Source organism: Aquila chrysaetos, chromosome 2 (genome assembly GCF_900496995.4).
Source record: "Aquila chrysaetos chrysaetos chromosome 2, bAquChr1.4, whole genome shotgun sequence".
Lineage (NCBI taxonomy): Eukaryota > Metazoa > Chordata > Aves > Accipitriformes > Accipitridae > Aquila > Aquila chrysaetos.
Genome location: NC_044005.1, coordinates 14648514 through 14669807, shown reverse-complemented (window position 1 = coordinate 14669807; position 21294 = coordinate 14648514). Strand labels below are relative to the sequence as shown.

Genomic DNA, 21294 nt, shown 5'->3' with positions numbered 1-21294 from the left:
GTTTTTTGTGATTTACATGCATTTGACTCTAAAGTGTAACATGCAGCTTATGTAAAAAAGATATTTTTGTGTTCATTTTGACTGAAGAAACCAGTAGACCCTCTCCAAGGAGTCTTGCAGGAAAAGTCTTGCAAAAAGCAGGAGTTGTGCTATTTCTCAGGTTCTTAAAAAAATGAATCAGTTTTTCAATCTTCAATCTTTCTTTATGTGAAGAACAAATAAGGGATACAAACATGATATTCAGAACAATAGTTTGCAACCTAAACTCCCTGCTGTGGTTTTGATTTGCCATGGAATGTCATAAAACATATGTCCTTGCTATATCTGGCTCAAAACCATTGGGTCTTGCTGATGCTCTGGGAAGAAATTGGAAAAGCTGGCAGAAACCCACACCTTTGCTGCACTGACCCTTTGCAGAGTGCAGTGTGGCCAACCCACATGCATTTCAGAAAAAGGTATCCCTGAGTTGTCCCCTGTGTTGTAGAACATACTCATGGTCACCCATAACTTTCCTCCAGCCTTATAGGAAGAAGGCAGCATGAAGTCTTGAAGTTGTAGTCTAAATGCATCGGTGGTTCTTGTTAAAGATTATGTACAATCTTCCTCCACTATGTGTACTTTACTTAGGGAGCATGCATTGCCAATGAGTAAATTCCACGTGAGGTGAGTTATCACAAAGGGAAGAGGTTGTGGGAATGACGTGATGTTTCTTGTGCAGCAGCTGCTGTAGCAGCCAGGCACACTTTGGGAGCAAGCTGTGCTATGCCCAAGGGATGGGAAGGTCCTGCTCACAGAATCACACAGAGTTGTGGAGGTTGGCAGGGACATCTGGAGATCATTGAGTCCAATCCTCTGCTCAGGACCTTGTCCAGTTGAGTGTTGAATATCTCCCAAGATGGTGATACCACAGCCTCTCTGGGCAACCTGTGCCAGAGTTTGACCACCCTCATGGTAGAAAAGTTTCTTCTTATGTTTGAATTGGATTTCCTGTATTTCAAAATTTGTGCCCATTGCCTCTTGTCCTGTCACCTCTGAGAAAAGTCTGACTGTCTTCTTTACTCCCTCATCATGTATTTTTACACATTGATGAATGTGTCTGTAAGGATGTGATGGGAGACACTGTCAAAAGCCTTACTGGAGTCAAGACATGTCAGTACACAGTAGGCCAGAACATGACCAGTGTGATGATGGTGTCACCTTTCTCTGGGTAGAAGCATAGCTCCAGTGGCATCACACCACTAGCATGTCCCTCCTGCCAGCAAAGTCGTATGGGTTAGTGTGTAAAACTGCTGATGGGTGCTAGGCTGTCCTGAAGCCTTGGAGGAATCAAAACTTTTGTATGTTCTCATGGGAGTGAGCAAATGATGTTTTGAAATTGCCACAGCTTATGTCTGGTGCTGCTGGCAGAAGCTGTTTCTGAACAAAGAATTCCACAGTATATAATGAATAATTCCTTCACACGTGTATTCTAACATCTTTTGCATCAGTTGCAAGGGAAAGAAAAATTTGTTCTTTTTTGTTGGAAGTATACATCTTAATGTGACAGCAATACAGCTAAGTTTTGGCAAATTCTCTACCATCAGTGCCTTACACTGGATAATCCTTACATGTCCCTGGTGAAATTCTAGGCCACGATCCGATCTGAGCTTTGACATTATGTCTATGTAAAATCCCCGTAAGCTAATAGCTCCTAAGACCTTGGTGCTGTGATCGTGTGCTGCAGAGAGCTTGCTCAACAGATACATGGTACCCATGGAGTTTTATCGACTGCAGTGAGGTTACTTGTGGCAGATGATAGAAGCAGAAGTATAAAACTTAGCCTTGATTTTTCTCCTGTCTATGTCCTACCATTTAACTAGAGAGTGCAGAGGTATAAGAAGACTCAGTTGTTACTAGGATTACTCTTCCACTGTTTACCAGAGAAGATGTCAAGTAGACGCTGATATTTTCCACGCAGAGTAACTTCTGGCCTGCCAATATACTTGATAATGAGTCTCCAGTTCAGTAGGCATTAATGTGCTCATCTGTGTGGGGGAAGTTGCTTGGTTCATGTTGGCTGCTACTTTTGACTGCAAATATGCCACTGTACAATTTAAATGCTTATAAGATCTAGGCCATTGGCTTCCTTGAAAATGGCAAGAAGTCAGGGTATTTATGGTGGTATGTGAATACCTTTTTTTGTACTCATGTCTAAAGTACACGGGTTTGTGTTTGTTGATACATGATGTATACACCCTACATAAATGTCCGAATGTTTTATTGTCAATGATGTGTGCTTTAGTGGATGACCATGGTTTATTCAGATACTGTTTTCATATCCATTGACATTTCATTTGATAGTGGTGATAATGCAGATCTAGTTTTAGCCTCCTGCTTTTTTCCCACTTAATCTCTCACAACTTGGAAAAAGTCAAATTGACTAATTACGGCTAGTTGAAGGAAGTTTCCAAATGGAAGCCTACAGTTCCTTTTATTTTCTCTGAAAGAGTCCTCTATGCCTTCTGCTCTGTGCTTGATCTGTACAGACTAAGATACTAACCAGCAAAGAAGCAGAAGGTATAAGATGCTGTGGCCGTCAGGTGAATATTGAGGCAGCGTAATTCATAATTGCTAAGGGGACTTCTGTGTGCAGTGTGATTCAAATTAATCTGGGCTGTATTGAAAAAGCTATGGTTGGTAATTGTTTATCTAGGAATAAATAATACATTACTGCCTTCCACTTCAAATTTGTATAGCCCTGTACCTGTCCTTGGAAAGGATTTTGTATGGCTTTAAATAATTTTTCATAAGGAGGCAGGAATACCCAAGTCTTGGTCATGTCAGCTAACATTTGCAACCTATACAGACTGAATCTTAGTTTTTGGATGTTCGGTCGTTTGACCATATGTCTTCTTTTACTAATTTGACATTCATCTCAAATATCCTTGTCGGTTGATGGCTGTTATGTCTTGTCTATGTAAACTGCTAGGGACCTTTTCCATTTTCAGCTGTAAATGGCAATCAGCACCATGCAGTCCTAAACTTGACTGGTGGATATTTAAGGCACTGTTGCAGTGATTGATAATTTAATAATCTGTATGGAGCTTTCAGTTTTAATTCCGACTGGCTCAGTTCTGTCGGACTGCAAGTTGTGACTTGGTGCTAACCCTAAGGGCTGATTAGAAAAATCAGTAAGAATCCCATTCTTTCTAGTTCACTCCAGTACATCTTCCCTTAAGCACTAGAATAAGGCAGATGGGGATGTATTTAGAAAAACATCCCATTTCAGCCCTGCGAGATGCTGTATGCTCATCTGCACCTGGTACAGAGTATATATTAATGTAAATGGTATGTGCTACTCCCAGTATGATAAGAGTAAAGCTGTGGGAGAAAAACATGGGGAAGACCTCACATCAGCCATCCTGTGGTCAGGCCAAGCCTTGAGATTTGCAAGGCATGAGGCATATTCAGACTAAATCTGGGAGGGAGAAAAGTGATTTTTGCTGTGCAAATATTCATGTGCTGTAATAATGTCAAGCTATATAAATGAGGAGTGAAATGAGGAGGATTTTTTTGGTGAAGGTTAACGTCACAGAATCAAATTTTAGTGGTCAAACTGAAGACCAGAGAGTGAAAGGAGCAGTCAGAAATGTGGATCAGACTGTTCTTGTGCATCAAAATTCACGTAGTATTTTCAGGCAACATATAATAGAAATCCCATTGATGAAGAGAGGAAGAAAAAAATGTTCATTTCTGCCCCACCCACCTTTTCCTTTAACACCTGAAAGTTTGAGTCAGTACTCCAATATTGAATATACCACTGTTCCGTAAACTTTAGGGCACTGTGATTATTTCCGCAAATTTCCCAGAACTTGAACAAACTAAGGTAGCCATTCCGTCTTCTATTTCGAGAATCCTTTTAAATCTCATTTTTTTAAGCCCAAGAAAGACTTTTGAACTCAGAGACAATCCTATTGAAAGGAGATTTTTCAACATATTCTGGGATGCTGCCTGTGATCGCCACATCCTCCACTGTGCAGAAATGTTAGATCTGTGGTGGATGTATGCTGATTATATATGCTCTTGTTGGCTCATTTCCCTTCTCCTTTCTGTTTTCTTCCTCATGAATTGAAGCGAATGCTGGATTTTTCAATGCAGTTGTGGTTTTTTTAGAGTGGTCTGAGTATCACTTCAGCATAATGATAATACAGGCTTAATGACAGAAGTCCGCTGTGTTAGTGGCTTTTTCCTTGCCTCAGCAAGGGAATAAATAGTTACCTCATTAAAATATCTCAGTCTGCTTGTGATCGGATAATGTCACCTAGCATCTGGCCAAGGCTTTGGTGGAATCTCAGGTCAAGAGAACCAATACTGATACACTGATATACTGAATACCAATAATGCAAGATGTTATTCTTGGGGAAACTAGGTTCTTACGCAGAGTATCAACACAAGGCCCTTGTATGCCACTTAAATACTAGCTAAAGCCAGAAGTTTCACCATTATCCTCTCCCTTGTTCTGGTTTGTTGTATTTCCAGGCTTTTTTTGCATCCTTTGCTTCTTTGACAAGCTTTCATCAAGGATAACCACTTCTGTCACAGTCTCACTTGTTTGTTAGAGCCTGGAATTAAAACTGCAAATTGTTTTCCAAAAGCCACTGATCTTCTTCTTCAGTGGGAGGGAGTCCTCATTGTCACGTCTATCTGGCCTTGGATCAGAAGGTGGGACCTGGGTCCCACAGTTCCCATTACATTAATTGTCCCACCCAATGTTTAGTGTCATTTTTCCGTGACGTGATTTGATTTTGTGGTAAAGTGTGGGATGTTTTTCATCAAAGATCTGGACTGGTTACACAGCCAGGCGGGGAATGAACAACTCCTTCTTGTAAAAAATTTTGTTGCTGGTTGTGATTTCTGACGTACCTTCTGTCTGCTTCTCGAGACCTTCAGTCTGGCTCAGGGCATGAAAAGTTACAGTTGTCTTTGCTAAAAAGTCATCAGGAGGTATTATAATCCTGCATTTATTTATGTATTTGGCCATTGCATGTGTTCATGTGACTTTCTGAAGCCCCTGCGTGTTCTGTTAGATAATTGCATGCTGAGCCTCATTCATGTCGACAATATGACATGATGGTCTCAAATCTTACTGTCTAATATGGGAATCCTAGTAATTAATTAACCAGAAATGACAGTAGCGGTTATCGCACAGGATAGGAGCCCTGCTTTTGCTGTCTGTAATGCTATGAGCTGTTGTGAAAGTGCTGGCTAAAAAAAATTAAGTTAAAAAAAGTTATCCTACTGAAACCTTTCAGCAGCTGGCCTCTACTGAATATGAAAGCTTTCTGGGGGATGTTTGCCTTTCGAGTCCTTCACAGTGAACTCATTGATGACAGAAGCCTTGACTTGAACAGTTGACTATTTATTTGCATAGTGGCTCTTAAGAAATTGCAGAAATTGGAAGACCAGACAGTGATTTTGTCAACTCTGTTTCAAGAAGAATGAATACTTAGGGAAAACAGTACACTGCATTTGCTGTTAGTTCTGTAGAAGGGGTTTTATTTTAGCTAGCATGAAAAATAAACACATTTCAAGTGAAAAACAGCCCTCTTCCACTTGAATTCAAGTCAGAGGGAGATTGGGGTGAACAAGAAAACAGAAGTTCAGACTTTCCTCATTCACCCATGAGGGATCTTGGCTAGCTCTGACTTTGAAGGTAAAAACCTGTTTCCTACAAAGTCAGTAGGGCTTGCAACACTTGCCTGCAAGGGGCTACCTCACCCGTGCCCAGCTGCTTGGGTACTGTATACAGTAAGCATACTTGTAGTGAAGTTCAGCCTAAATCTGGAAGATGACTTTTCTTAACTGTTGTATTGTTCTTCTCTCTGCTAGTTTTAATCTTTTATTAGGCTGTAGCCAGAACCACCTAGCTCACAGTCCTTCTCCTTCTGGATGCTAATGGAATAATTAATTTCTGTCAGACGGTATGACTGCTTGTGTTTTAGTGTTCCTACAGCGTGCCTTTATTGTCACTTAACACTATCGCATTCATTTGAAAGGAAATAAAATGAAACCCAAGGTCACTACTACATTAAAAACACCCTGTCCCAAATAAATGTGGATTTTCTTTGTTTCCAGTGCTTTTTTTTTTGCCGTGAGTGCCTTTCCCTTTCACTCCAGCCCTTTCTGCCTATATTTTTCAGAGCCGTGGGATCAGATGCCGCAGTTACGGCAGCCTGTCACAGATGCAGTGTCCAGGAGATGTGCCTGTCTGTACTTCGGCTGCTTTTCCAGTCTCCGGATCCCGCAGCTCGGTGGGGCAGCCGCTGCCCTAGAGCAGGGTGAACCTCAGGGGCTGTACCTGGGTCTGGATGTTTCAGACGCCAGCCAAAATCCTCCATGTGAGAAACCGTTTCCTTTTACTGGAAACCAGCCCTAGCGGTAAAAGAAAGAGCCAAGTCAAGGTGGGGAGCAGCCCCAGGTGTGACTTTGAATTTGCTGCCTCCTCCTGACCTTCCCGGGCAGCGTGTTCTCCCACTGCCCCATAATCTCTGCTCCCAGGTGAGGGGGTTGATTTCCCAGGGTTTGAATCTCCACCACTTCCAGCAATCCTCTCCCTTAATCTGCTCTCTAGTCAGCAGCCGAGTGGCAGAGCCTGTTCCCTTCTGCCTGGCCTACGCTGGCATCCTTAGGCGGCTGCACGCCGTTGTGGCAGGGACGCTGAGGCCAACGCAGTGTGTGCACAGCCGCACGGTAAAACCTCCTCCCGTCCCTCCCGAGCACGCTGCCGAGTTCAGCCGGGGCCGTCGGGAGCCTTGGCAAAGCCTCCCCAGTCTCTCCCATGAATAAGACCCACGCGAACCCTAAGCGAACGGACGACGGCGGTCGCCCGGCCTGTGTCTCTTACACGTCCCGAATTTCCCCGGGGCTTTCTGTGGGGATGACGCGCTCTGGCTCCTGGCGTTTCGGGGTCTGCTCCCCTGCGCCGTGAGCCGCGTTCGTTCAGCCGGGGTGTGCGGCGCTGCTGGGCCCCGCCGCTTCAGAGGGGCAGATGCCTCGTCCACGGCTGAGCCGTTCCACGCTCCGCTCGAGCGGGACCGCCCCGCGCGGAGCAGCTGCAAACTTCAGCCCTGCGCCCCGGGGTGCCGTGCCGCTCCCGGTTCTCGCCGCGGGCCGCTGGCACTGGCGCAGGTCCCGCCGTGGCAGGGCTGCCGTGGCTGGGCCGCCGTGGCTGGGCCGGGGGAGGTCGGCTCCGGTTTGCCCCCCCGGGGGGTGTGCGAGCCGCGGGGCTGCTCTGACCCCAGCGCTTGCCGCGCGGTTGCCGTGGAGATTGCGTGCGCTGTTGCTAGGCAGCTGAAGCATCTTCGCTTGCCCGCCGCAATGCCACGAAATGCTCAACTTTCCTCATTCCTATCTCCCTTCTTCGATTTCGCAGCTATGACTCCTTTGGCTCTTACCCCGCTTCGTTCGGTTGCACTGCTGCGATTTCTTGGTGTTAACCCTGTAAACCCTAAAAAGCCCGCATGGCACTGCAAGTAGGATTTATGGCGACGAATTCAGGGCTGAAGGAGTTAAAGTGGTTGGGGATAGACTACAGAGGAAATGATTTCTAGCAGATAAACTACTTAAAACGTTCTGGCATTCATGGAAAGGGAGGTTTGTGGCTGCAGTCTTTTGTTCCATCACTGATGGTTTGTATGAATAAAAACACAGACTAAAATATCACTACAAGGTAAGAAAATCAGCTTGAATGGGCCTAATTAATCTCTTCGGTTACGAGACATACTTAGTCTTTTAGTGTCCTCTGCTTGCGTTTACTGATTTTGATGTAGCATGTGAATGATAATTTAGCCGTGGAGCCTGCCGTGTACCGTATTTGACTTATTTGGCTTGAATAATAAAGATATCAGCCTGTATTCTTGGAGTATACTGCATTAATCAGACTTGCAGGAATGATCACATGGTACTCTATCGCCTTTCCCTGTTAGCTGCTGCTTGTCAGCAGCTGGCTGAGCTGTAGGCTGCAGGCCAGTATCTGCATACCCTTTCTCTTCAGAATATTTCAAATATACTGTCTCGTCATTATGCATTTTGCTGCAGTTTGACAAACTAAATGGTCCTCCTGCACCTTAAGAAGATTATTTTAAATTTCAGAGCATTTGTGTAGTTACTAGGCCATGTATGCATTTGAAGAATTCAGGTAGGCTCTCTGTTTTATGCATCAGTGTGGTTGGTTTTTGTTCTCACAAGGTTTTTGCTGTGTAATGTCAGTCAGCTCTACAGTTAGTTCTTCAATGTGCAAATATTTCTTGCGTTTTAAAATCTCTACCTTATGCATGGGGAGAAGTGCTTGAAGGGTGAGACGCAGGTAACGGTAGCTAACCGCATGATGAAGTGCAAAGCTGGGTAATTGATTATATCTTGCAGAAATTTCATTGCCGTGCAGCCAGAAGCAGCGAGTACAGTGTAGTTATAAATATAAGCCAGAAACTGTTCTGTTTAAAAGGGTCTTTGCTATTTTTGGTTCCGGAGAATCTGACAGATGCTTCTTCGAGATAGAATACTGATTGTGATAGAGAAGAGAAAATTGATGCTTGGATTGCATATAGGATTATATTTTATGCTGCTGCAGAGTATACATGTCTTTTTCATAATCTGGTAGCTGCAGAATTCCATATGAATAACATTTAAAATAACAATATGGTTAAGTTTGTTGGGGTTGGTTTGTTGTTTGCAAACATTTGAGCAACTGTGATTGTTAGAATATAAAATTAGCACCTTTTATTTGATATTGGTTCTGCTCAGTATTGCCTCTGCCCCCTCTCCTCCTCCATCCCCACCCCCAATATAATTCCATCCTTATGCAAGTATTGAGGTCTCTTAAAACCATAACAGATTTTTGAAGACATGAAACAGAATTTCTACCCTCGCTGACAGAGTTGATTATTTTATCTGCAATAAAACAGTACTGAACTTGAAAAATTCTGGTCAGTAGTTGTGGGGCAGGGGGTGTCTCACTTTTTTAAAAAATTTGTTTTGCTTAGTGTGTTCAGTTCTTAGAACTCGTGTTATAAAATTGTCCAGATAAAATGGTGACAATGTCGTAACAGCATTAGGGATCACCTCATGATATGTTTGCCTGTATATCATTATTATAATGTATCTTAAAAATACCCTTTCCTTTTTGATGCAAAAAAAGAGATTGTTTGATCAAGTAAGTAACTAGAGGAGAGGATGGATTTTCTTTGTATACACAACGAGCATTCTGTACCAAATATTTTCAAATTAAACTTTCTAACCTCAGATGAAATATTACTAACATTATTTCTGCCTTTTGTTAAAGCATGTAATATATTGGGAATTTCTCTTATTTCGTGTTTTGCTGATCGGTTCCATGTGGAAGTGAGTGGTGTCAAAAGTAGTAAAAGCAGCTACAGGACACCCTCCACCTCCCCAAATATCCTGATCCCAGACATAAGGGCTGAGGAGATGCAGGCTGACCGGGTATACTTCTCCTGTTGTGAAATGCAGTATGATGCTGTCTGAGGGAGAAGATTTTACCGGAAGACCAGATAATGCTGTGTAACTGCAGTTGTCATAGGGCTCTCAGGAGATGCTTGAAATCTTGACATCGCTGATTGTTGGCAGTAAATTAAGCTGCGAATGGGCCCCAAACTTACTATGCCACTTACTATGCCCAGAGAGTTATTTGTATTTCACCCAGCTGGTTGAACCCTATTCTTAGTAGAGTGAAACTCTCCATCAATCTACATGAGAAGAAAAAAGGTGTTTTAAAACCTCTGTTTTAAAAGCCTTAGCTGTCTTTCAGTAGGTTTCCTAGACATCTTGGGCCAGGAAGACACCTGCTTTTATGGCAAGAATGTCAGATGCCGATTACACACCCATTAGACTTATTAAATTACTTGTCGTCCTCTCTTAGACTTGCTTTGAAAATAGTATTAACATTTGATGTGCAGACTGCTAGATCTTTTCTTTTACATCTTCTGCACTGGTAGGGCTGTGGTTTCTGTACAGCAGCGTTTAAATGGCATTTATTTTATTAGGCATTTCAGTGGTGGTTTGTTAAGGTTGTATCTGCATGATGATGGTTTTTTTATAGTATGATTATTCTCATGCCTGTGGCTATATTACATTTTGATGGGATCAAAACATATCTTGCAAGATAAACTAAAAAAAAGGGTCTAGCTGAGCAGCAGGGTGGAAGTCTCAGTCCCATGGGCTCCTGGAAGCAAAGTTGATGTAGCAGTAGATGGCACTCTTCTCTGGACTAATGGCCCCTGGTCCTTGGCGGCCCTATGCTCTTTACAGGTGCCATTTTCCATGTGCCTAAAACTTAAGTTTGCACTCATCTGTCATCTTAACTTTGACCTGCAAGCAGATGCTCACATGCACGTTGCAGAAGCATGGCCGTTTCCGTCTTTCAGTGCACCTACACGGCTTGAATACCCAAGTATCTAGGGAAGTGGTAACCCCACTGGTGCCTGCTCATGCAACCCCATGCATGTCATTTCTTTATGTGCTATTCTACATTTTCTTCCTGCCTCCAGGCTGCGCCTTAAAGACCCGCAGGACTCCCCGGGCAGGCGGTGGGGGCTGTGGCACCCCGGCCCAATGCCAAGAGGCATCACTGCAGTCCGGCTGCCTGAGTTCCCCCGGCAGTTTCAGTTTGATGCAGCCTTCTTGGCTTCCCTGGCGAAACAGTGCTGGTGTATTTTTGTGAAGCGTTAAGCAGCTGCTGGACCTCTTTGCAGGAGTATCTCAGTTAAGGGCTGTAAGTGACCCTGGTGTGCTGTTTGTGAAACACTTACTTGTAAAGCCCTTTGGGATGAAATATTACCCTTGTGGTTACTGGCTGGATGAACAGAGACTTAAGCTTCAGAAAAAATAGGGGCTAAATCCATTGAATAATCTCATAGTTCCTTGTGTCGGCCAAGCTTGGTTTATCTTCCTCTTGGGAAGAACCTAATATCCCCTGAAAAACTTCGATTGCTTTTAAAGCAAGGGTTAAAGGAGCTAAGCCCCTTCTCAGTTTATATAGGCTGCTGATTTCTATGTGATACCAGTTGGGTCCATTTTCTTACTGATTTTCTGCACCGTCTTCATAAAACCCCAAAGCTCACATACATTTTGTTTATAATTGGAGGTAAGATTGTTCGTCAGCCACTTTTTTACGATCTCCTGCTGACCGCACTGTTGTAAGATGACTTTGCATGTGAAGCCAGCAGGAGGATGGTACACTTGACCACAAGCGGTACTCCTCATTTTGTATCTTCAGTCCAGATTTAGCTCTCTTGCAGCAGAACAAAAATGCATATTTTTTTTTCTTTTGTTGCCATGCCTTTATCTTTCTGGGATATTACTTGGTATTCTTCACAGTGAGCTAGTGTCTGTCTATTTCTGATACACCGCCCACCATGGCATCGCAGTATTTTTAACTGCATCTTCTATTCCCCTATCCACTGAGCAAAACCGAGAATGCTACAAGAGGGAAGATGAGTCTCTCAAAGAGCTGGCTATGAACAGAGGAAACAAAACCCACTGATGAATGGAAAGCAAAGTTCAAAATGAACGTAAAGCATTTGGGTGCCGTGGTGCATGTGGAACCTCTCACCTCCTGATCCCCAAAGAGCAGCAGCAGCGGTCAGGCGGTGCCTCCTGGGACTAGGCGATCCCCTTTGTCTTTGAGCAAGTGCAGGCGTTGAATTTACCTTACCTATAAGCATCTAATGATTGAGTTTAGCTGCAGAACTGGAACCGAACCCAGGAATTCTGATGCCTAAGCCTCTCCTTTTACTACTGCCAAATGAAAAACTGAATACCCCAAATTAGCGAAGAATTCTGGTTTTCATACGATTCTGCAAAAATTAATTCCGGCAGCAGATGCCCGTCAAACGCCTGCTCTGACTTTGGCTGCAGCATTCACTGCATTATGGCCAGCAGTTCAGATAGATACCTCCAGGGTGGGTGGCACATTTATTAAAGAACAGTATAAAGGGCAAGCACAATCATTTTGTAAAGGTGGACATGATATTAAAACTTGAAGGCAGGTGCCTTTTCCTTCCCTCTCCCCCAAAGAAATAGCAAGATGATTTATGGAGGGGGCAAAAGGCTAGTGCTCCAAAGGGATGCAGGCCTGTCTCCTGTGGTTTCTGCTGCTGAAATTTCCTAAGGAGGAGGCCTTTTAAATAATCCCAATTTTCAGAAGCTCAACTGCAGTCTGAATAGTCAAGCAACTTCAGGAAGCTGTAGGTGAGGCACTTGAAGGGATTTGCTTGTGTCATGAATTGCTCTTTAAAAACAACAAAAAAAGATCTGCTGTTCTTTTCTACAAGAACTATGATCATACTGATGAGCAAGAAGCATCAGGAGAGTTGCCAAAAGACTATTTCTGTTGCTACAAGAGCGTAGCTTTTGTGGAGAGGGGTAATGGGGTTGCAGCGCTATGGAGAAGTGGAACAAATTGTTGTTCCAAGTTGGTGACTCTGACCTCCCAGGTTAGATGGAGCAGCTAGTGAAAAACACACCAAATAGTGCAGTTAGTCTTTTCTGACAAGAGGGAAAAAGAATCAGGGAGTTATTGTTGCTGAAGTCAAAAGGTGTTAAAATGAAAGGGAGCAAACAAGTTTAAAATGGAGAAAACCCAAGGATGGTATTTTGGCAGACCATAATTGGTTGCAGTATCTCAGCCCCTTCTAACCTGTGTTGCTGAACTCACCGATTGCATTGTCATGTTCAAACTATCCTATAGGTGCTTAATAAATAACCATAAATGTGTGAACCTAGAAGCCAGCTCAGCTTCAGCAGACAAGTGATGCTGCAGGCCTGCGGGGTCTCTCTTGCTCAACGCTTGCTCCTCCTTGGACTGCATCCACCAGCGAACCAGCTTGTTACGTTCCTCTCTTTTGTCCTTATGTGGATACGGGGAATTTGAATGCAAAACTTGATAAAAATACATTGTTGAGAGGGAAGCTTTTGATTACAAACAGCAATTGGCAAGTCTAGGCGTTCACGTTGCAAATGTGAATATTCCATATGATGCATCTCATCAGAGAAAATGCATGTGCTCGGGGGGGGCAAGTTAGGGCTCCTGTAAGGTCCATAATACCTTTCGCATCATTCTTCACTTAAGAGTTCACCCTTCAGTTTGTGACCGAGAGGCTAGATTTTATGGGTTTGTTCTGAAACAAACTTGCACTAAATTAAAAAAGGAGAAAAAGGAACTAGTTTGGGTTGGGGTTTTTTTTGCTGAAGGCAGTTGCCTGAAATGTGCCCTTTGATATTTGAAATTGATTTTAGATACTTGATTTTTGGACAGTTGGTATTTATCCACACAAGACACACACCCTGAGGAAATGTTGCTTCCTTAAACAGCAGATTGAATCAAATATTTTTGCTGACATATTTTTCCCTGTGACAACTGACACTGCAGTTGCCACATATTTCAGTGGTTTAGCACAGAGGCATTTGAAGAGAAGGAGAGGAATACTTCTAAGGCAGTAATATGAGAATACCGTTGCTGGGAATGAAGATAAGCACGTACTATTCTCATAGTGGCTATGTTGTAATATTTCTACTAAAGGGGAAAATAGCTAGAGACTCTTTGTTAGAGATGGTGGGGTTAGGTTTGGCCTGATTTTAAGAAGAAAATATTGTGGTGCCTGGGAGTATAATCTTATCCCAGATATAAATATGAAAGGAGATTTATCCCAGGATGTTTATTGGACTAGAGGAGCTCTGGCGTGTATGTTAGGAGGTAAATCCCAGTCACCTTAAAATCAGTGTAAATTGTGTGAGGGTGTGTATTTAGTGCCTGAAACGTGCGTCTGTCTGTGGAAGTATGCAGTGCTCCCATCTTTGCCTGGGTGCAGCTGTACACCCTATAAAGCAACTGTCTCACTGGTGCCAAAGGTATGGAAAGGGTACCTGAGATCAACTGCAGTGTAATTCATTTGCAAAACCAAGAAATTTCCTCTGTGTTCCCTTTGCCTTCTAGGCGTGGTAACCTGTTTTTGCATTCTTCTGTTGTCTCTCTCATCTCCTATACTTGTTTATGCCCCCTCCCTTCTTTGAACCATCCTTGTAGTAATATTCACAAACAAGAAGTGGCTTCTGTTGTTTAATGAGGATCCAGACACACTTTTCAGAACTGAAGCTAGTTATCAAGACACATGGAAATTGATGTCAATCTTTAAAATGAAAACAAACACATGAGTACAGATGGCTTCTTTAAAGAACAGAATTTATGATAATTTTTAAATCCACCTGTGGGCATCCATTTGAGCAAGTCGTTGCAGTCCTGCCTGCCTCTTTTAAGCCTGAGCATAAAGCCTATAAAGATTTGAAGCGCTTTAGTTGAACTTTCCTGGAAAACAGCTTCTGCCCACTGCTTCTTACCTGCAGTGCCAGCTTCTTAGGGACGGCTGCTTGATTTTGCTATCCTGGTGTCTTCTGGAGATGCTGATTATCCCTGTCCCTGCCCTTAACTTCAGATACATGACAGCGTGGATGTCTGACTTCCCTCTTGCCTTTTCTTGTGCAGCAAGGCCAAACAGATCAAATTGCTGCTGTTGCTATTTCTGCTATTCATAAGGTAGATACAGGATATGGGGGCTTCTTCCTATGATAGATTTTAGTCCTTAAAGGTCATAATTGCCTTTGAAGGGGAAAAGTTTTTTTCTACTTATTGTAGCAAGAGCTGGGCTGGAATCCTGACCTTGTTCTCCTGGGAACTGGTATGATTCCTGCAGGAATCAGGAGCACAGAGCTGGATGGAGTGACCTGTGCCTCTCTGATTTTGCACAGGAGGAAGGGTAGGACCTCACAACATCATCTGCGAGGAGAGGCTGACTACACATAGCATCAACTCAAACCCCATCCACATAAGCTTTGTGTTCATCAACTAAAAGTGGAGAAGGTATGGTGCTTATGGGGAAAAAACACTGGCAAGAAAGGTGATGCTTCATTACTAGAAGCACTTTTCATCTGAGGACCTCAGTGTGCTTTTAAGGAATGAGCCTTTCACTCTCCCATTGAGATTTTGTGTGAGAACAGGCAGAAACTAGGGAAAGTTGCTCCCTGCCATTCCTACAAACGATCCTGTGCCCAGAGCTATATCTCAAACCCTCGTTTAGCTGTAAGATTTTTGCAAGACTGCTGCCTTGCATCCTTGGAGAGTTTCTGGGTAAGGTGTGTCCATTCACTTATCTCAGCTTGGGATCACACAACCTTGTGTGATTTAGATCAGCTGCCTATAAAATGAGGTTGAAAACTCCATCATTTAAGTGGTTCATACAAAGCTTCATGAAGGTTTGTTAAAACACACACATGAAAAAAAAAAAAAAAGGAGCTGACAGGACAGCTGAAAAATCAAAGTTCAAAACAAATGTTGATGTTTCTTCATACTAATATGCTGCTGTGTTGGCTCACGAGATTACACAGAATTAGAATCAAATGTTTGGAGTTTCTTCCCTTTAAAGTGATATCTATAGTTGCAGATGACTAGCTGACCAGCAGCTGGAGAGCTTCTTCATGCCACCCAGGGGGAACATGGATTTAGTTTCATGCTTTGGACTGCACAACACAGCTGGGTCTATCTCCTCTAGAAACCATTGCCACCTCCTGCTAGGGACTAACGTGGCTCAGGTAAGGTTATGAGAAGAAAAATTTGTCCGTTGCGTGTTTGCAGTATTACCTTTCAAAAGCAGTTAGAGAAAGCCAACACTTGGTTTTTCTTCATTGCAGCTAGTGTAGAGCAGGGGAAGCTGAGGAGAGTGAAAAGTCTGTGAAATAGCCCATTTCTTTCCATCTAGGTGTAATGAAAGAAAAGCTGAGCTCCGAAGAAGAAAGGAAGTGACCTGGGTAAGAGGAGCGTAGAGGAAAACTTTCCCAGGCAAAAGATGCGTGTTGCAGGCGGAGTTGATATTGCAAAGTGGCATGAAGTTTGAGCGATAACGGTCCAGCAAAGGTGATTGCTAGGCTGGGCTCAAGGATGACGGCTCTGTTTCACAGATGTAGAGTTGAGGGTTTGTTGCGTCCCAAAGTTGGAGCGACTCAGGTTCGTGGATTTCCTTTGTCAGAATTAAGGTGAAACGACACCAGGGGAGTTCAAACAACAATCAACATTTATTCAACCTAGCTAACTTTGTCCACGTACACATGAACTTATTAATATGAACCTTGCAACATGTCATTAAGCCGCTGTTTGAGAAGAGGAGGGAAGTATAGAAAAATGAAATGGAAAAAGGAACATGAAACTGTGTCAGAAGGAGAGCCCTCCCGCTGAGTCACGAGGTTCAGAGCAGACCCCCTTGCTTTCTGGACTCCTTCTCAAAGAGGAGCTCAGGGGTGGCTAGATCCACTCCTAGTCTCAGACTGGTCAATGGTTTATGTTTAAAAGGATGAGGTGTAGGGACTGTGGAAAAGAGAGAAGGAAAAGAGGGAGAGAGAGAATGAGAAAGAAAGAAAGAAAGAGGAGAGAAGGGTTTCACCAGTCCTGGGTCCAGTGTTGGTCCAGCCAGCGTAGAGATCCAGTTCCGGAGGGCGCGCACTGAGGACTCGTTCTCTCTTCTTTTATAGTGTGTTAGTCGATGATCCCAACATGCGCAGTTCCCACACCTGGGGTTCTCTGGAATCGGTCAGTGAGCTTTGCGGGAGGGGGGGTTCATTGTGGAGTTGCCTCTCTTTGCCTGCTGGCATGACCGCTTAAGATACAACCACAGTCCCAACTTCCGTGGGGCCTTCTTCCTCCAGGAAGGCATACATTGTGTTCCTTCTCCTGGTCACTTAAGATAAGGAATTGGGGCTTTGGAGAAGTGTGTTCCCACCCTCCGGGGGGCCCTCTCCTCTGGCCACATTGTCCTGTTCACAAAACTCCAGCATTTTTACAGAGGCCGTTTTCTCCAGCAAAGCTCTTTAACGAATGTTTGAGACATTGAATTTGTCAGACCATCACAGGGTTTGAATCTGAAACTGAATGAGAATAAAACTTTTCCAGCTCTGGTGAAAATACACACTTTGATACTCTCCATTGTAGTACGATTGTTTTGGTGTGAATTGGTCAGGCAGTGTGGTGTCCCTGTGTTGGTTCAGGATATGAAGACTGAAATTAGAATTCTGCTTTGCCTGATTCTGGATGATTTGGGATGAAAAACTGTTCTTAAATCACACACAGTTGGTTTTAAATCTGGATTATCCACATCCTAGGCAAGTGCCATAGGCATTTAACTACAGAGCATGAAAGACTGTGCTGTCTTTATGGAAACCAATGTATTTCCATAAAATATGCTATTGTAGTGCTGTTGTAGTGGTCATGGTCTAGGGATATAAATGAGGCAGTGTTCGAAGGGAAAGGGAATATCTTTTATTAAACCAACTTCTATAATTGTCAAAAACAGGCAAGCTTATGATTACACAGGCCCTGTACAGAGCTGAAACAGAAGTTTCAAACAAAGAAATTAAGAAAATATCAAAGCCACCCAGAGGAAGGATAATTCTCTGAAGTAAAACTTCTGCTTTTCTTTTCATTAAAGTGTCAATTGCTAGCGATGTTGTGAAGCCTCAGACTAATTTCCCATTAAATTTGTCTGTGGGAGAGAAGGAAAGAGGGTGAAAAGACAAGCTTGAAGGGAATAAAGGGAGAAAAAGACTGATAAAAATATAGGGAAAGAGATAATTGGACCTTTTGTTTCAGACTGAAGGTGGGGTTTGTATCAAAAAGCTTGTCCTTTCTTCTGACTGTAAGAATTGGCCTGATAAAAGAACTATACCTGCAAACCTTGCCTCCACAGATCATCTTTGCTTGATGAGACAGCACTTTTTGACGTTATTTCATGCTAACTGCATTTCATGTAGTTAACGCTGTTCTGCCCAGCTAGCGCAACTTTGCTGCTGTTTGGCAAGGGGCTGTTTTTTGTAAAGTTGGGTTAAAATGGAAGTAACAGATAAGACTTTTTTTGACATCCATTACAAATTATTTGAGATCAAAGTCACATTCTTCTTTTAAACGGGAAATGGAAATCTAAGAACTGTATTTCAAAAATCAAGAAAAATTCATTTTACATGGATCGGATTTTCACAAAAGCATGTATCTGCTCTGATTATTCCAGGGAGGACAACCAGCTGGATGCTATTTACGTAGAAAATTGGCCTTTGTCTTTAAAGGCTCACATAGATGTGGAATATTTGAATTATTTGAAAATTTATGTTTGTTTTCCAGTGCTTAATAATGTGGAAAATGTGATTCTAAACTTGTCTGTGTGTATTGCAGAATGGAGGGAGCAGGCATTATGACCCTAACATTGTAGAAGCTGCTATTTTCTTAAATCTGTGATTTTTTGGTGCATCACATTGTAGGAAAATAAGACAGATAGATGAAGGCTTCTTCGACAGGAACACACTAAAACTGGCAAGGTACAACATCCCGTGTGATTTTTATATCATCTGTAAGATGTATCGGTAAATGTTTGCAATTGATGGAGCAGTATAGGTAGGCAATGATGGTCAAAGCCTTTTCAGAAGCACATACAAGAGGGACAAAGTGAAGAAAAAATTCACTTGTAACCCAGAAGGATGCTGTTAGAGCAAATGAAATGCATTTTGCTTGGGACCTTGTCATCAGAGAAAGAGGTTCTTGCCTAGAGCGTGTGCCTTAGGTCACATGCAGTTACAGCACCGCTTGGGCATAAATAAATGCATGTCCCAGTTAAGCCAGATAATTGCACCATCGCTGTATGTCCTTTGAAAATAGAGAGTACAGCCAAAGCTTCACCATGCTTTAAAGCAAGTAAGGCAGTCCGTTGAGTCAAATGGAGGTGTGCTGTATGGTGCAACTGGATTCATCCTGGTAGGGTATTGGGACATTTCTGTTGCAAGAGAAACAGCAAATGATTTAGGAATCCTAAGTACGAGTAATACACAGGGTGGGGAAAAACCCACCACCACCTTTGGAAAAGGGTCACCCTCAAAGCTTGAGGATGACACTTCAAAGACTGTACTGGCTTGTTAGACAAGATTATTGGTACTAATAATAGGTAATGCATTCATGTCCATAGCTCCCCTATAGTCATTTTTAGCTACTCCATATAGCTAATGGTATTTTCCAAACTCACTCAGACAGCACAAGCTCATTAAACAAAGAGAGGCATTTATTTAAACTATTTATAAAGTGCAGTGTGAAAAGGAGGAGAAAGAAAACGTCCTATTACAGAAGAGGGTGAAAATGAAGTACCCTTAGGGTACAGCACATGTAAGGTATCTATCTAGGTAATTTTACATGAAAAAGATGTCTGATTTGTTCTGGAAAATCCTGACATTGCTGACAAAGATGTAACAATATCCTAGTTTTGAAGGTTGAAGTAAGAGAAAATCAATCCTGAAATACGATGTGATTTCCTAGCACTGAGACTTAGGAAACGGAGGGTTTTTTCAGAGGGGGACACTGTGCACTCGACATCACCTCAGCTCCGCTGCAGTTGTGCTCCTTTCAGGTACAATTTTCTCCCCCCAGAAAGGATCACCTCCATGCCTGCGAGTGCACAAGCTTTGGGTGTGGGTGTGAGCGCAGTCCCTGCAGCTTCCCACGTCCCTTCTGAGCTCCGGCCACGCGTGTGTGACTCTGGGTCTACATCAGGGTAACCTCGATTGCCAAATACTGGGGATTTCAGCTGGCTGCCGTTGCGTGCGTGGGTGAGGGGAGAGCAAGGGGTCAGATACGGACCGGTTTTCCCTGTAGATGCACGATTTGGCTTCTGAGGTCTGGAATGTGTTTTGCTTTGCCTTTTTGGTTTGTTCCATCTGAAGTATCTGGGGTCGGTCTGGCTGGCCGGGCCATGCGGAGGATGGCAGCCCCAGCTCAGGGGCGCAGGTCGGAGCCGGGCAGCTGCTGCCTTGCTGCTGTGCACAGGGATTGCCACGTTTGGGGTCCCACCAAGGTCAGAGAGCCTGCTAAAATTTTATTTCTGGGGGTTTTCCCCCCATCAGTTTCCCCAGTATGTGTTGTGATCCAAGTACAGCACTCAGCTAGTCAGGCTTCACCAAATTAAAGTTTCTGGTGCTTTCTCAGGGCCTCTGAGGTTTTAAAATCTTTATCTGAAAACTGCATGTATGTAACTTACATGTATGTAAATTAAAGCTACTAATCTATGAACTCAGTCAGGTCTTTTAGTTGTTTCTCAGTACTTTAAAAGTATGATACGGAGCCTTTTGGTGGGCACCATGAATAGAAACTTGAATTTTAAGAATGCATTTTGAGACATACATCCTGTTTTATACTTTACTGAGTCCATTTGGTAGAGGAGCTGTTGAGAAAATCCAATGCAAGGAAAGCAAAACCCTGCCATTGCATTGCTACAGTGGGAAAATACACACTGTACTGCAGCTTTGCACTTGTGGTTTAAGATGATGACGAGCAGAAAGCATATTTCCAGGGTTTTCTGTGTTGAGCAGATTACTTAAACTCAGATTCCTTCAGATGTCTGAGCTCAGCCATGGAAGCATTAAGTAAAAAAGTCAGAAACTTGACTAAGACTGCTCACTGAAACCATTATTAAACCTTAAAGGAGGCAATGAAGCAAGGATTAGATGTAGCTGGGTGTGGAAAATAGATGTGGAAACAGGTGTTGCTTGTCACTTTGAGTTTTACTTCGATGTTCAAGCAAGCTGAGGCAAGCAGGGACAGAGCTGGTGGGCCAGTGAGGAGGTGCAGGTGCACTGGCTTTGCTGGAATTGCAGCCTCTCACACTGGTGCTTGCTGTAACCCCCAGAAATGTGCGTCACAGGAAGCCATTCATCCAGAAACATGGGCCGGAGGAGTCATCTGGTTTTTCATAGTCAGTGTTTACTGTGCAGACTCTAGTCTTCAGTCCAAAATCTCTGTAACCTCAAGAGGGGATCAAATCTGACAGTGGCAGTTGTGCCAGAGAACTGAGGATTTGTCTCTAATGCTGAGATTTAGTGCAGATGCTACCAGAAATGGTACATGTGTGCCTGCGGACACGGGGCACTGTGCTTCAGACGGCGAGCACCGCAGCGTGGTACCTGCCAGGAGCTCTGCCTGCTCCTCGCTGAGAACAGCCCTGTGCGAGGGCTGGAAGCTCTCAAGGGGCAGGGGCGGTCTTCGTTTAAACAAAAAGGGGAGGCAGAGCAGTGATGTGATCACAGCTTTGTGGGGACAGGGGGAAATTCGTGTCTCATGGCTGGTGAATAACTGGGCTGAAACTGGTCTCTGTTGCTGTCAGCAGGTTGCTTTCACTGCAGCGCGTATCCTTCATGCCATGAGAGTGGCTGCAATAGTCCGCCTCG

General features: G+C 43.5%; 1 protein-coding gene across 6 annotated transcripts in view; it reads left to right on the top strand.

The window, feature by feature from the left end:
- The window catches only part of EVL (Enah/Vasp-like), a 155453-nt gene that overhangs the window by 12008 nt on the left and 122151 nt on the right, over positions 1 to 21294 (top strand). For 2 of the 6 annotated variants that reach the window (XM_041118547.1, XM_030041097.1), the window contains exon 1: positions 7946 to 8176. The exons of 3 other annotated variants lie outside the window; for them this stretch is intronic. In XM_041118547.1, the coding sequence (XP_040974481.1) occupies positions 8154 to 8176 (23 nt within the window). In that variant the 5' untranslated portion in view covers positions 7946 to 8153. Of the gene's footprint in view, positions 1 to 7555; positions 7709 to 7945; positions 8177 to 21294 lie in introns of those variants that run through there. One more of the 6 variants, XM_030041124.2, reaches the window with a different exon arrangement.